The sequence below is a fragment of the Neodiprion fabricii genome, chromosome 1 (genome assembly GCF_021155785.1).
Source record: "Neodiprion fabricii isolate iyNeoFabr1 chromosome 1, iyNeoFabr1.1, whole genome shotgun sequence".
NCBI lineage: Eukaryota > Metazoa > Arthropoda > Insecta > Hymenoptera > Diprionidae > Neodiprion > Neodiprion fabricii.
The window spans coordinates 33408448-33422665 of record NC_060239.1 but is presented as its reverse complement, the minus strand read 5'-3'; the positions used below and the strand labels follow the sequence as shown (position 1 = coordinate 33422665).

At 42.8% G+C, this 14218-nt stretch overlaps 1 protein-coding gene across 5 annotated transcripts in view; it reads left to right on the top strand.

The window, feature by feature from the left end:
* The window catches only part of LOC124187998 (rap1 GTPase-activating protein 1), a 140018-nt gene that overhangs the window by 62974 nt on the left and 62826 nt on the right, over positions 1-14218 (top strand). The window contains exon 1 of one of the 5 annotated variants that reach the window (XM_046580238.1): positions 11801-12378. The exons of the other annotated variants lie outside the window; for them this stretch is intronic. Within the exon in view, the coding sequence (XP_046436194.1) occupies positions 12266-12378 (113 nt within the window). The 5' untranslated portion in view covers positions 11801-12265. Of the gene's footprint in view, positions 1-11800; positions 12379-14218 lie in introns of those variants that run through there. 5 annotated transcript variants of the gene reach the window in all.

Sequence of the window (14218 nt, the reverse complement as noted above, 5' to 3'; positions counted from 1 at the left end):
GCGCACGTTAAGGGATATAATTACAAAGGAGAGGAGGAGCGGGTACGAAACGCAATTGCTGCGGAGCCGGAGCGTTGAAATCTTCGTCGCACGTCGACTAATTATTTACAAGCCACGCTGGAACGGCGGTCTTCTTTCCCTCCGTGGAAACGACTAGTCATTAACGCGCCTCTGACGGAGGGTGAACCCTTTAACAAGTTGGAAGAAAAAAATTAGAAAACAGAAACGAAATGATAATGGTTGATGACGAAATGCAGCCACAACCGTACCGAGCTAAACTATTCGCGATCAACTCTCGTTTTGGACCCTGTTTTGGGACAGATTCATTGCGCCTAATCCGCGTGACACTATTTTTATGGGAATATCATTCACTGTACGACGACTGAAGTAGGTGTGTTGAATGGATTTTCTTTTCTCTTTTATCGGTTAAATACCGACCGAAGTAGGCCGAATTAGGAAATCGTCTGATCGGAGCAACGTAGAAAACCAGTTTTTTATAAACGCTTATCATTAGGTAAATATTTTCATCGTGTTTAGAATTTTAGGTAAAAAGAAAAAAAAAATCAAATGTCAGAAGACGGAAAGAATTTCATCCAGAGATATTAAATAAAAATCCCCCTTTATTGACGTTGACGAAAAATTTCGTTGAAAATTTATAATATTGTATCAAATTATATCGCGATCTATAGAGAGGAATGTGAATCCTGAATTATACCTGAAGACTGAATGCAGCTTAAGCAGGTATTTATTATGTATACATACAAATAGCGTACACAGGAAGAAGACATTCGTTATATCTCTTTAATGGTTATTGTTTGTTTCTTTTTCTTTCTCTTCTTCTTGTTGTTATTCTTTTTATTCATTCTCCGTTCGTTCAATCTGGCCGTATACAGGTATACAATACGAAAAAGCCCGTTATTACACGAGCTTAACGACATTTTCATCCCCGCCTCGTTCTTTTCTTCACGTTTTGATCGTCGGCTCCCTTCAGAGCGCTTCCCCCATTTTTCGAAGGACCGCATTCCGCCTCGAAGAATCTGCTGCTACACTTGTTGGTTCAATCCAACGCTTCCCTGTACCTACCTACATACTGTGAAAAGATAATGCCACCCCACAACCTGTCAGCTGAGGGGGTCGCCCTTCGTCCCCGCCTTCTAGGTGTTGCACCGGAACTCGAGCCGGATATACCCAAAGAATCCCGCTTCTTTGCCTGGAATTAAATCGGTACGGGTGAAATTGACGATGTGAAATTTTTAACGATTATAATACAACGTGAAACATTCGGGGGAAAATCAATTTTCAAACACCTATCCGATCAAGAAATACCTGCCGCAAAATTGATACTTTACGAGATATTTTATTACGTTTCGCGTACCGTCGAACGAACGATTTCAAATACCTACCTTTAAGTTTTACAACCGAAATGGTACGAGAATATTTTTATAGAGTTCTACCGTATACTGAAACTGATCGGAGATATATCGGGAACATCGATAGAAAAAAGGGAAAAAAAATTATCGGAATTCTTGTCTGCCAGGGCTAAGATTGTTGAAAAATAACAAGTTATATCCTGCAACCGTTTGACTGTTATTAGGAACCATTGCCACCTGAATTAAAATCTCGCATTCGGTTAACCAGCAGTTGGCACGTATCCGAGACGGCTTTCAACGCATATATATGTGGCTATTTGCCTAAATAGGTGAATACCGAATGAGGTCATTGTGTTATTTCGTGAGCGTGTGTACGTGGTCCACCTTTCTTATCGCGTTCCTCTATCTAGATCGGACGTATTTTTCCGTTTCGTTACGGCCGGCAGAGAAAACAACGTACAGCGTTATACGTTGTGCCCACGTGCGTGCGTATATGGGTACACTATATATGTAGAATTCCCATAGGTGTGAATAGCCGGAGCGACGGCTGCTGCTACTTTGGTGTTTCGGTGCTTAGTCGCTACCGCATCACCGGTGAAAAGAAGAATAGTTTTTGCATATCAAGTGCCGGTAACGTAATCCCTTTGTGTAAAATACGCTTACCCTCCAGCACCGCCCACGTTGTGAAGAATATGACATCTAAATGTTCCTTGAAACTTGTCAAACCTTTCTTTCCGGCGCACATCCTGCGCTCTGGATCGCCAAAGCGCATCATCGTCTCGAGACCACAAGTGTAATCCTCATCTCTCTCGGTGGCGAAATTCGTTGAGAACTCTTTCATCTCCTCGTGTGCGTATGCGTGTGTTGGTATGTATAATTCGAACGGGGAGAAGAGTTTTACGCTTTGGGATTCGGATGAATAATGGATCTCGAAGAAGAATATCGCGCAATATGTCCTCACCTTCGGACCACGAACTCGCGAGACTTGCCGCTTGCGAATATAATTCTCCCATCTTCGTGCGATTCTCATTTTTTAACCGATTCTTTCTCCGTCCGATGTATGTCTTGACGCACGGCAGTCCGGCACGCATGGATACCGAAAGAAAATCCACGCCGTCCAACGCTCGTGATCTACGATCGGATACGCCAGAGAGAACCCTAGAGTTGGAGATGATCTTTGGCGCATTTCTACGCTACTCGACTCGCGACCCAACCGCGAGGGCCTTTTTCTACTCGCCTTGATTTTAAATCCAACGTCGAACCGGCGATCGCTCCAAGCGATTAGGATCTATAAAACTTTGCGGGGCGGTTTCCGATTATCAACGTGTAATTATTACCTTATATATGCTGAAATTTTACTAGGCCGGATCGCGGCGCGATGACAATCGGTTTAGAGTACCTACGTATACGTATGTGTGTGAGAAACCGGCTTTCGAGTGAATGAACGAGGAGGGACAACGAGACGCAGGTTACGGAGGATGTACAAGGAATCCGAGTGTGAAGCCGGACAGGTAACTCCTCGAGCATGTCTTTTGGGGTGCGGGATTGAACAATGACCGTGACATTTCTTCTTCTCTTTTTTTTTTCTTACCTCGTACGTCGGAAGAAAATTTTCGGACCCTCCGGACAGCCGGTAAAAGACTTCCGCTTCCGGTCAGCACCTCCAGTTTAACCCCGAAGGTATACGTGTAATCACATACGGAATCACACTTCAACTGCACTAATGTCCGTATCTTTGTCTGTACTGCGGAACGGCAAGTTCCTGTCTTACAGTCTCCGTGCGTATTTATCTTATACACGAGATATAATTTGATTCAAGAGACGATTCGCTGATTGTGGGATTCACAATCGTCGATCGGATTCTGAAAACAAACTTTTTTTAACCAACTACTTATATCGCGAAATCATAAATCGCGGTTTTTGTCATGACAAGCGTTTGATTTCCGAAGGATGCGGGACAAATGTGGAAGAAAAATAAAGAAAATTATAAAAATTAGCACCGCGTCCTCTGACCGCAATTTGCGTCACAATTTTCCTTCTCGAAACCACTGTAACTTTCCCTGAATCAACGTGGTTTGGCGGGGAAATTTTGCCTTCTTTTTTTTTTATTATTTCTAAATTTTTACATACATTCTTTATCGGGAAAGGAGGGGAGATCGCAGCGGGACCGTTCTATCGAGTGGAGCCGGACGGAATATTAGAGAATCTATTGTGCGCTCGGACCGGAGTGTTTGCATGACCGCATATATGAGGTAAATCACTGCAGGGAGCAACGGAACGTCACTCCATGTGAATACAAGTTGCAGGGATTATTTAAATAAAGCGGAAAATCAAGAAAAAACCAGAAAACTATTGTGGTGATCAGTAGACGTATCGGATCCCTCGAATCATGTAACGCGACATCTTTATCCGTGACGTTGTCAACGCTTATTGTATATGTTAAACAGCTGTTCGTACTCAATCATTTTTTCATTCCAGTGTGGCACACGAGCCGTTTCCATCGATTAAAAAAAACCAGAAGTTGAAGAAATAACGTCGAGAAATTGTTTTCATTCGCACTAACTGTTTTACGATATTTGCTTATTATTATTTATTTCTTTCAGTTAGTGGACTGATTTATTTTAAATCCTTGCGTTTATATGTGAGCGGGAATTTTAAGCATGTATATGAAGCAATTCGCTCATCCGTTTTGTGAGAATAATTACAGTCTTTTAGAATTATGCAAAATTAGTATTCGATGAAAATTGTAAATTTTTGTCTCACGTCAAAGACTCGTATACAATAGTCGTTCACGTCTGGCTAATCACGTGTACATACCTATACATATTGCATACGTGTTACGGGTTTCCTCGCTCGGCACGGGTCGCATCCTTCAAAGAAACAAAAAAAAAAGAAAAAAAAGAGCAACAAGTACCTCAATCACCGTTTTCAAGATAAGGCAATAAACCCGACTCTCGCTGTTTTCAATCCTTTTTCCAAAGCCACGCTGCATATTCAACGACGCGGGACACCGACGCTAAACGAAACCGGTTCAGATATTATTTAATACGCTGTCGGGTGAGATAATATTTCGGATTACGACACCCCTGCGGCGACGTGTGTAAAACACACACACACGCGCACGTGCGCACATACACGCTTGGATTATAATACTGCACGCGTCCCCGTTTCGCGAAAACCCGTGTCCATCCCCCTCTTTGCACCCCTGCAGTTCGCTTTGCGTTGTGCATAACATACACTTATACGTACAGTAGTATACGTTGTATACTGTTATTATTGCTAGCTGATTTTTTTTATTGTCATTCTTTCCTTCTTCTTTGATATCACGGATTTTGGGGATTTACGATTCGGCGATGCATTGTGAGATAGATCAACGCACTCGCTGCTTAACGACGGGGTGAGGGATGAATTTGGCAAAATACATCGAGAGGGAGAGAGTGACCGCAATTCCTTTTATACCTTACACCTATAGTAGCCATGCGTACGGATTAACCGCGGACTTGTCAGACTTTGTCGCACGTACGTATAATACCCCGCAAATCTTTCTGTTTTCACTAAGTCTTAGGGCTCCTCTTGTACATACGCACCCTTAATCTCTCGTTGTACTCTTTTTCCTGTATTGTCGCTACTCGCACTTTTTATACCACGGATACTCGAACCACGATTGTACCTTCGGTCTGTTATTTTTCATCCCGTTCCATTTCTTTCGGCTGTATTTTACCCATGCAATCAGAAAAATCATGGTTCCTATTTCGTGATCAATGAAGAATTATAATTCCATGTTTATCGAGAAAAAAAAAAAATTGACACAATTTCTCCTGCGCGTAATTTTGTATTTTTTGTTCTTGGTTTTAATAGATTGAGCGAAACAGGTATTGTATACTGTATATACTATACGTGAAGCAAAGTAAACTAAGAAAACATGTTTGTTTGTTTCTTTTTCACAAGAATACAATTTTTTTTCCGGTAGACAGAGCACACGGAGTGTAAATAATTGAGTTTGCGATAATCGAATGGAAGGTGAATTGAACGAGAGAGAAACGGGCCGTCGGTTTGTTGTCTGTATAATATACACTGTAAACCGTGTGTGTACATACAAGAGAGTAAACGCATAATACCTCTAAGCCTCGCACTAGAAAATGAATTCAATTGTAACGAATAATCTATAAAGAATAGAGCAGGATGTCGTATCGGGGCACGGAGATACAATATTAATATCATAATGCACGCCAGTGTGCGCATGCCGACAATGGAGGCATTCAGGCGAACCCGTACAATGCAACGTTGGCGTTCATGGCGTGCATTTGAGCATCGACTAGTTGAAAAATTCCTCCCTTCCATACACCGTATTTCCCGCTCCGGTTATATTCCTTCTATCGCTCACACCCTCCGATGACCCCTTTCCGAATTCTCTCGATTGTGTATTGGCCTACAATCGAGAGCCCAGCGTGTGTATAACCGTAGGCATGGCTACGAGGAGTTTTCGAGTTTATAAACCTATACAGTAACGCAACGCGTTACGGTGCTTCACGGAAAACTGACCATGCATGCTCATATTCGGTTCAACAATAATGAGCCGAACGACGAACTCGGAATTGTATTGCTGTAATCATTTCGTTCACTTTTCGATTCTGTGACTCACGTTTTTTTTTTTTTTTTTTTCTTTCAGTATGTACACATGCTATACAACTTGTCCAGATTTGAACGGTATTTGTCTACTGAGAGCCATGGATGAACGATTGGGATATAGAATCCTCTGTTCGCGGATAGATTTAGTTATTTGAAATTTGTGCGTCATACCTTGAGGCCGTGAGATGATTTCTCTTTCTCTTTCTCTCTCTTTGCGACACGTGTCAGTGTTATATACATGGTGTTTCGTGAATACCCGATGGGACATTATACCACCATACATGTGATACATGTGACGTGAAAATTCGTCACGTCTATCACGGTGACAATGGATGAAACGGCGTGCTGCGAAACGTCTAGTCAATCCTTCCTAGGAAAGAAGAACGGAGCGATCTCTTTTATTGTTTTCGTCTTTTTATTGGGTGCGTTTGAACGCATGTCACACTCGTCGAGTCAGTCATTCAGCCATCACTCGGTCACGCTTTTGGAATTATTCTAATGCCGGTACGGAATGAGAGAGCTAGAGAAAGAGAGAGAGAGAGATAGAACGAGTTTAAGGGTCCAGAACATCGCGTCCGCGATTTCCATTTTATTATTACGAGGCGTTATTTCGCGAACGTTGTAAAACGTACCTCATACGTATAAGGTGACACGGTCGAAATTCAAATCGGCAGTATATATATAACCAGACGTGCGAAGCGTCGCGCGGTTTACGACGACGTCGAGCGTCACGTTCAATCCGCGAATTTTTATTCCACCGTACCGTTTCGTTATGGTCAATTTCTGTCGCGTTTATGACCATTGTGTACAATATCTGCAGCTGCGTCGTCGACGTCCGAGAAGAGCGTTTCGTTTGACCAAACTTACAGCGGTAAAAGACCGTTGAACTTGACGCCGCGACGTCGTATGCCGCATTCGCGAGTTAATCGAATCGTCGTCTCGCGTACGACGATCCTTGGCTTTCCCCGAAATTGTATCACAAATACGTATTTTTCATTCACGGATCGATTACCCGCACCGATCGCATCGCGGTGATGCAGATTCAACGCAACGAAGCGCAGCTCGCGTTATAAGCATTCACTTGCTTGTTAAGGTTCAATTTCTCGGTGAATAGCGCTTGTTACGTCTTCATTGCTCGGACCTGTTTTCACTCGGTAATTGAATCACCGCGGCACCACCTATATACCGCGACCTCGCCTGTATACTGTAAGAAGAAAAAAAAATGCGGCGTCGACTTGCGTAGAATATTTTTTTATGTCAATCTAACTCTATCCAACAAGTTCAACTTCTGAATTGATCGCAAAAATCGTTCCATAATAGTCCACACCGGCCACTGTTGGTCAATTTTAACACCGGTATTTTCTACAATGTACACGAAATTCGAGACGTACAGTAACTAAGCTTTTCCGCAATAATTTAACTCGCAATATTTCCTTCGTCGTTGTTTCTGTTCCCGCGCACTTTCGTCAACCTTCGGCTTGAACAATTCAAGGGCTTTAGGTATAGGCTATAGTGTCCGAAATCAGGAACACCGTTGAAGGCGTTATACGTACGGGCACGTACCATAGGTGCGGAATAGTGTTGCGAAAATGGCCGGAAATAATCGGTGAAGAATCAGCCGCAGGGACAATATTCCGGAATCCCCCGAGTGATTAGTCCGGTCCGATTAGCTTCTCCCGCAGGCGATTAACATCCGCCCCCGACGTGCAGGCGTGCATCCTGTAGGTGGCGTACCTGTTTTACGCACGTGTTCCTCTGCCCTCGACCGTCATCCCCGCCGCATTGCGACTCCTGCCTCGCACTCCTCCGGAACGGGTATATAAATTTCGAAGTGAATTGCGGATTACCACCTCCTCCCTTTTCGACCTGGTCAAAGTCCCTGCCGATTGACGGCCCACAAAACACGTCCCTCCATTCGCACGCGTGCACGTATGTATGTATGTACATGGATATTACACGTGACGTGTCTCTGCACCTATGCCTAAAAGCCGTGCGGAAGGTATCGCCCAACGAATTAGACCCGAGGATTGTCAAGAGAGACACGAAGGGACGGTCGTTATGGTCGTCCACCTATCGGACAATGCGAGCCGCATCGAGAGGTGCGGGGCTTCTTTCAGAGGAGGAAGAATTTTTTATTCAATTGCGTTCTGCGGGTTCTAAATTGCGCTGACCGACCCTCCTTTATAGTCCGGTCGTTCGGTGTCGCGACGACAACCAGCGGAGAATTATTTTACGCCGCGTTTCACTCGGGTAACCACGAGGACGCACTTGAATTAATAATGAAATTTACCATCGGACCACAAACGGGAATTAGACAGCTTAATTTTATTCAAAATTCAATATATTGACGCGGGTCTGAAGCAATGTTTATCTTCCCGAAATAATGTAATGTAATGTAATGACGTTTACAGAACCCCGTGTAAAATACCGTTTTCATTCGGTTTGAGTCTGTTAATTTGGTACGAATTTTCAGGCTACCTACAAATTTTTCCAAATCGCGTCCGGATTGTCTCCGCAAATAATTTTTACTTCCGTTACTCAATTTTTACCCTGTCCAAATTCTCTCTGCTTGGAACGCGTGCGAACCCTCGACCCTTGTCGGGCTGTGGAACGAACGTGAAAAGGGTAACACACAACCCATTATAAACACGGTACGGAGCGAGAAGCTCGGGTAACGAGGAGGATCAACGGGGCAGAGAGGGAAGGGGTGAAAAGACGGACGCAGCCGAGAAGAACGAGGGATCCGTGCAGCATACGTGCATACGTTTCTACCTTGTACCTTACCCACCTCATCGACCTGCACCGTGGATTAAAACTTTATTGTTTCTCCGGCACGTATACCTGTGTTGTAAACCTTAAACCTCGTACTTGTATACCGCGGAAAGAATATCGCTGGGATGCGCATTACTCGACTCGGCGATGCAACCTTCTTCGCTATCAGGATAGTCGGAGAAGGAGGGGGAGGTAAAAAATTAATGGTCTCGCGATGTATCGCCAGGCCTTTACGGTCGAGTCCTTTAATTGTCGTCTATTAAACCTCACTTGCTCGGCGATCAATTAACGTCCTCCTGCATTATTAAGTGGACTCTGGACAGCAACGACCTGCAGTGTTCCGTACACGGGGACATTTTTCATTTTTTCTCGTCTTTTTTATTTCTTTTTGGAATTCAGTGAAAATGCCGAGTCAGAAATGTAAGATTTAGTTACTCTTCTCGAGATCAGATCTACAGTGAAGAAAAACCAAGGGTTCTTCTGTATCTGCGCAGAATTCGCGAAACGCTGCAACTGACGTAATCGTAAATTTCAAACTGAACTCTTATCATTTCGCGAATATAAATGAAACAACGCGTGTCAATAATCGATACCTCAAGAATTGGACAAAAGTTTTCCCTCGTCCGTTATACAAAACGACGAGGTGATATCCGGATACGAAAAAACGCTTACTTCGGCGGAAAAGAGAAGTGTTATGTTTTAGTGGCACGACAGTGATGAGATCACAATCTTTCGTAATCCGTTTTATGTTCACCCGTATAATCTGTACGGGAACAGCCGTATATGTATATTATACGTGCTCGCGAAGAGTGATGACGATTGTATAATTATGTTTTACGATTGAGCAGTACCGTGTTGTAAAAAACCGATTCCACAAGTTCGTGGCCACACGATGTCGACGTCGTATTCTCGGCGACATTGTGTCACAGAATAAATACGTGATGCTATTCAGATTATATCACCGCTAAGCTAAAAATAATCGACTCGATTAAATCGGTAGGAATTAATCGATCAACCCATTGTTTCGTATTTTTTTGAAAGGGTGCATATGAAACCAAAATTTCGTCAATTTCAGTATGTAGTTTTAACGGCGAAAAAGTTTTTTGATAATTTATAGTTTCGATCAAAATATTTTTCCATTTTAGGATGAAAATATTCATTTATCTCTCATTCGTTATATCAAATAGGTACTAACAGTAAGTAAGACAATGATAATAGTTGATACTTTAATCACGTAAATTGATATTGTATCGCATCTTTGATGGGAGTAAAAAAACCAAAACCTACCGTGAGGAAAAATAATCTATTATACTCGGTTAATCGGAAAAAAATAATCAATGTAATCGAAAATCGATTATTTTTTGTCATTCTTAATCCAGAACCTCGAGCAGGGACCGTCTATAATCAAACGCGTCCACTCGACAAAATTGCGATTCCATAATCAGGCTTTATTCATTTTTTCTGCCTTTTTTCTATGCTTACGTTCGTTAATAATCCCGTTAGCTAATCCCGGAAATTTTCGAATTGCGTGCAATCGGACCAAGGGCAGATAATACCGCAACTTTAGCGAGGATGCGGAGAAATCGTCAGCCGCGTGTCTATTTGTTCCCTGATGACGAAAAGAATGGCAATCAGAGCGAAGAGGTCACATTGTGTGTCGATGTAGTTTACGAGCGGTCGCAGATGTCGGGATTTCGAGTACGCTGAGTGAGCCTGAGCGCCCCTCGTGGATCCGAAACCGCATTCAGGAGACATAAATTATTGCGATCGGGACTCGGTTTTGTGGGGGATTTTTCATCTACTTTACCGAACCTCTCTATAACCAATCAGCTCCTATCGGTGAAATCGATATATCGACTTATTTCACGGAAAGTTCCCGATTCGTTGTGCGTCCCGACGCTTTCACGTGATTAACCAAAGGCATCGAAGGTTTCCCGATTTGTCATGAACTCGATTAATACCGTGCGAATGAATTCGAACACAGGGACACCTTTTGACGCTTCCGTAATCTCCTTTATTTCCTTTTTATTATTTTAATAAAGCGCTCTTTCACGCACGGATTCAAACAAACTATAACCACAAAGCGTGTTTGTTGAACACACATAGAGAACTGATTTTTATCGTGGAGGCGATTTTTTTTTTTCCACCAGCTTTAAAAACTTCATGTGATAGAAAAATAGAAATTTATCATCAATTCGATAATTTTCTTCTCTCATTTAAACAATATTTTAATTCAATTGAATCTAAAATATAATAAAAACATCGTCTTTTTTTCGTGCGAAAGACAAGTTTGATGATATTTTGCATGTAATATTTCTTACCAGCACAATTTATTGACGTACAAATGCTAATTTCTCTAATTCGATGTATATACTATCGACATTTCAGAGTTCAACAATTTTGTTAAAGGTAATTGATAAAAATTGACTATATATCTTATCACTAAATCATATTTAACCTGATATTCAATCGACGCACTTTGAAATAAATAAACACAGTATCCGGAAAGTGACAATGAACTCATTTGTTCGGTAAAGGTTTTTTATTCGTTTATTTTTTTTGTTTTTTGTCCGCGTTGTCTACGAAAGAAATTCGTTATTGAGTACGATCAGTTTCCAGTAAATCTAACACGAATCGTAACATTATTAATGCTATTACAAACGGCGGAGATATCGTTGAAATTTCCCTCGATTGATCGCGGCGGCTATTGCCTGTCGGAGAATATATAAAGAGATAATTGCGAATCAATCAAAACACGTCACCGTCACAGAATCTCTCGTCACCGGCGTATCTCGACTCGCGCACAAACACACACGCACGGCATATTTCACCCTGGATCGGGATGCAGCAGCAGCAGCTTGACACACATTCTCTTACACATGCATCGGTACACGTGCATCGAGCGACTCACAGGATGCCGTCGACCCCCCTCCTCACCCTCGGCACATCGTCGTCGGCAGGCACGCACCGTGACGCACCATTCACTACGAGTCCTATCCGAGGCTCGTCCGTCAGTCTGTGCGTAACGCACGAGCAGAGAGGGTCACGTGGTCTGCCTTTCGTAAATCGTTCCTCGCGCACGTTCACGCGATTATCAAGAAATTTCTTGCGCGCCGTGAGGTTATGCGATTCGAAAAGAAAGAGAGAAAGAAAATATTTTAAAACGAATTTTCGTAATTTTTCACAATCGAAATATATGCATATACATATTCGCTGAGTAACAAGTGCGGTTTATTCTCGTGTTCATATCACATTATACTTTCACGAATCGCGGCTGCATTTCGTGCGTAAAAGTTGAAAGAGTGGCGGGTATGGGCGCACGTCGATCCGTGGGGTAATATATTTGGTGGTTGATCGAATAACCAGTGATTCGTGACGAGGTTTCAACTTCGATTTTCTCGCTTGGCCTCTCGTCTCGTCTCCTCTCCTCTCCTCTTCTCTTCTCTTCTCTTCTCGCCGCCATCTCGACGTCGGTGTCAGGTTTGGACGTCTGAATGCCGGTCCTCGACGGAGGTGTCGCCAAAAAACGAGGGGGTCGCGTGCGCAAAATGAGGATGAAACTCTGCACGCCCTCCAAGGAGTCCTACACTCTTCTCACCAGAAAACGGTACATATAATCATCTCCGATCGATTTTCACATTTTCTTTCCATCTTTCCGTATAACGTTACCAATCGTGCATACATATACCGTGTATGATATGTATATGTATAGCATACATCACAGATCATACGTGTTTCAACGAATTCTGTGCAGAGAATTTTCATTACTTATTATATATATGTATATACTTGAATATAACTCGTACCGAAGAATTTGTCAGGACAAATGCAACGAGATAAGTTTTCCGTCCCATTTCCCTAATCTCGACTTATCTCACGGTCCAATATATTATCAAGCTGCAGACGTGCTAGCGCAGCGCAACAGAACCGTATGATTAGGCGTGAACGAGATTTGGTCTGTGTTAGACCAGTGAAAGTGTTGATTTTTCTCGTACTTCAATACGGGTAAAAAAACAAAAATGGGAAATTTCGGTCGACGGCGATGTTATTGCAAAAGTTTTCAAATCACCCGATTCTGCGTCACGTTATCTTCGTTGCAAATTTTTTTCGGTTTTTGAAGAAATACTTTTCATTCGCGCGATACATGTACACGTTAAGTAATTATCCGTTGAACCGAGTGACGCGACACGATGAGTCGTACAGACAAAATGTCCGGTTATGGTGAGAGTGAACTTTCACGCACCCACATATTTGTATCGTAGATACACGAATGGGCGGTGAAAAAAAAAAAGACATAAATAAAAAATTCCTGCTAAGCAACGACAGCGGAGAAGCGATGACGAATGAGCCAAAAAATGTCCATCTCATCCCAATCGCTGCTGCAGCAGCACGGCTTTATAAGACTGCTGCAGCATAATAATTATAAATTGCGAATGACAAAACCGTCTCGAGAACATCCGGTATAAATGTACATACCTAACGTTGTAAAGCAGCCGCGTATTCCCCAGCGGCATTCGCTCACTGACCCAAAAACGAAGAAAATTAAAATAACATATCGCGCGACGCTGTGGAAAAAAAAAACCCGTGGGACTCGACGTTGCGCAATTTTTGCGCGAAACGCAATTGTAAGCGAGCCGTTTGCGAATGAAGGACTACAAGGTCTCGAAACTTGAGCTATAAGAACGATAAGCTATCACGGTGGCCCAAATACACGCGGTTCACGGATTTTCTCGCGCTTGAATTGCCAGGTTATATGGGGGCGGTTTTATGGCCAGAGTTGTTCGACGCAGCACGCGGGGCCTTCCTCGCGAGAATCGAACAAGTGTTTAGGAAATTTGCCCCGTGTATTTAGTAAACGTTCCGGATTCTCGCGACCCTCGTATCTCGATGCGTGCAGCTGTTTCAGTTCCGGCGACTTCGCTTTTTCCATTTTTATCCAAGCCCCCGGGGCCCCCGGTTCACGAAACCGTGAATCAGAGCTTTGTGCCCCGATGCAACGTGAAAAACAAATCACGATTGCACGACCGGATGTGTTCGGTTTGTGTACAGAGTAGGTATCTTTTACGCGGGGAAACATCGAGGCACACACCCTGAAATTATTACGTTATTAATTATTATCACTGTTAGACGCCCCTCGTGTGCCTGAGTTTATGCGGTACCTAAAAAAAGCCCGAAGTTAGTAACGTTAACGTAACGAAACATCGGTGAAAATAATCATTATTGCGCAATTTTAGAGATTTAGAGAATGACGTACAAGGAGTTGGCTCTGCGAAATACGAGTATAAATTTGAGACATTCCTGAAGTTGAGAAGTAACGATTTTCCCTAAACATGCATCGTTACAGTAACATTACTAACTTCATCATCCTCGTGTACCTAAAACTGTTTGTTTGACGTTGAGGGAAAAGTTCGATCGTCGCTGGGCGCCGGTGATTATTCGATGTATAA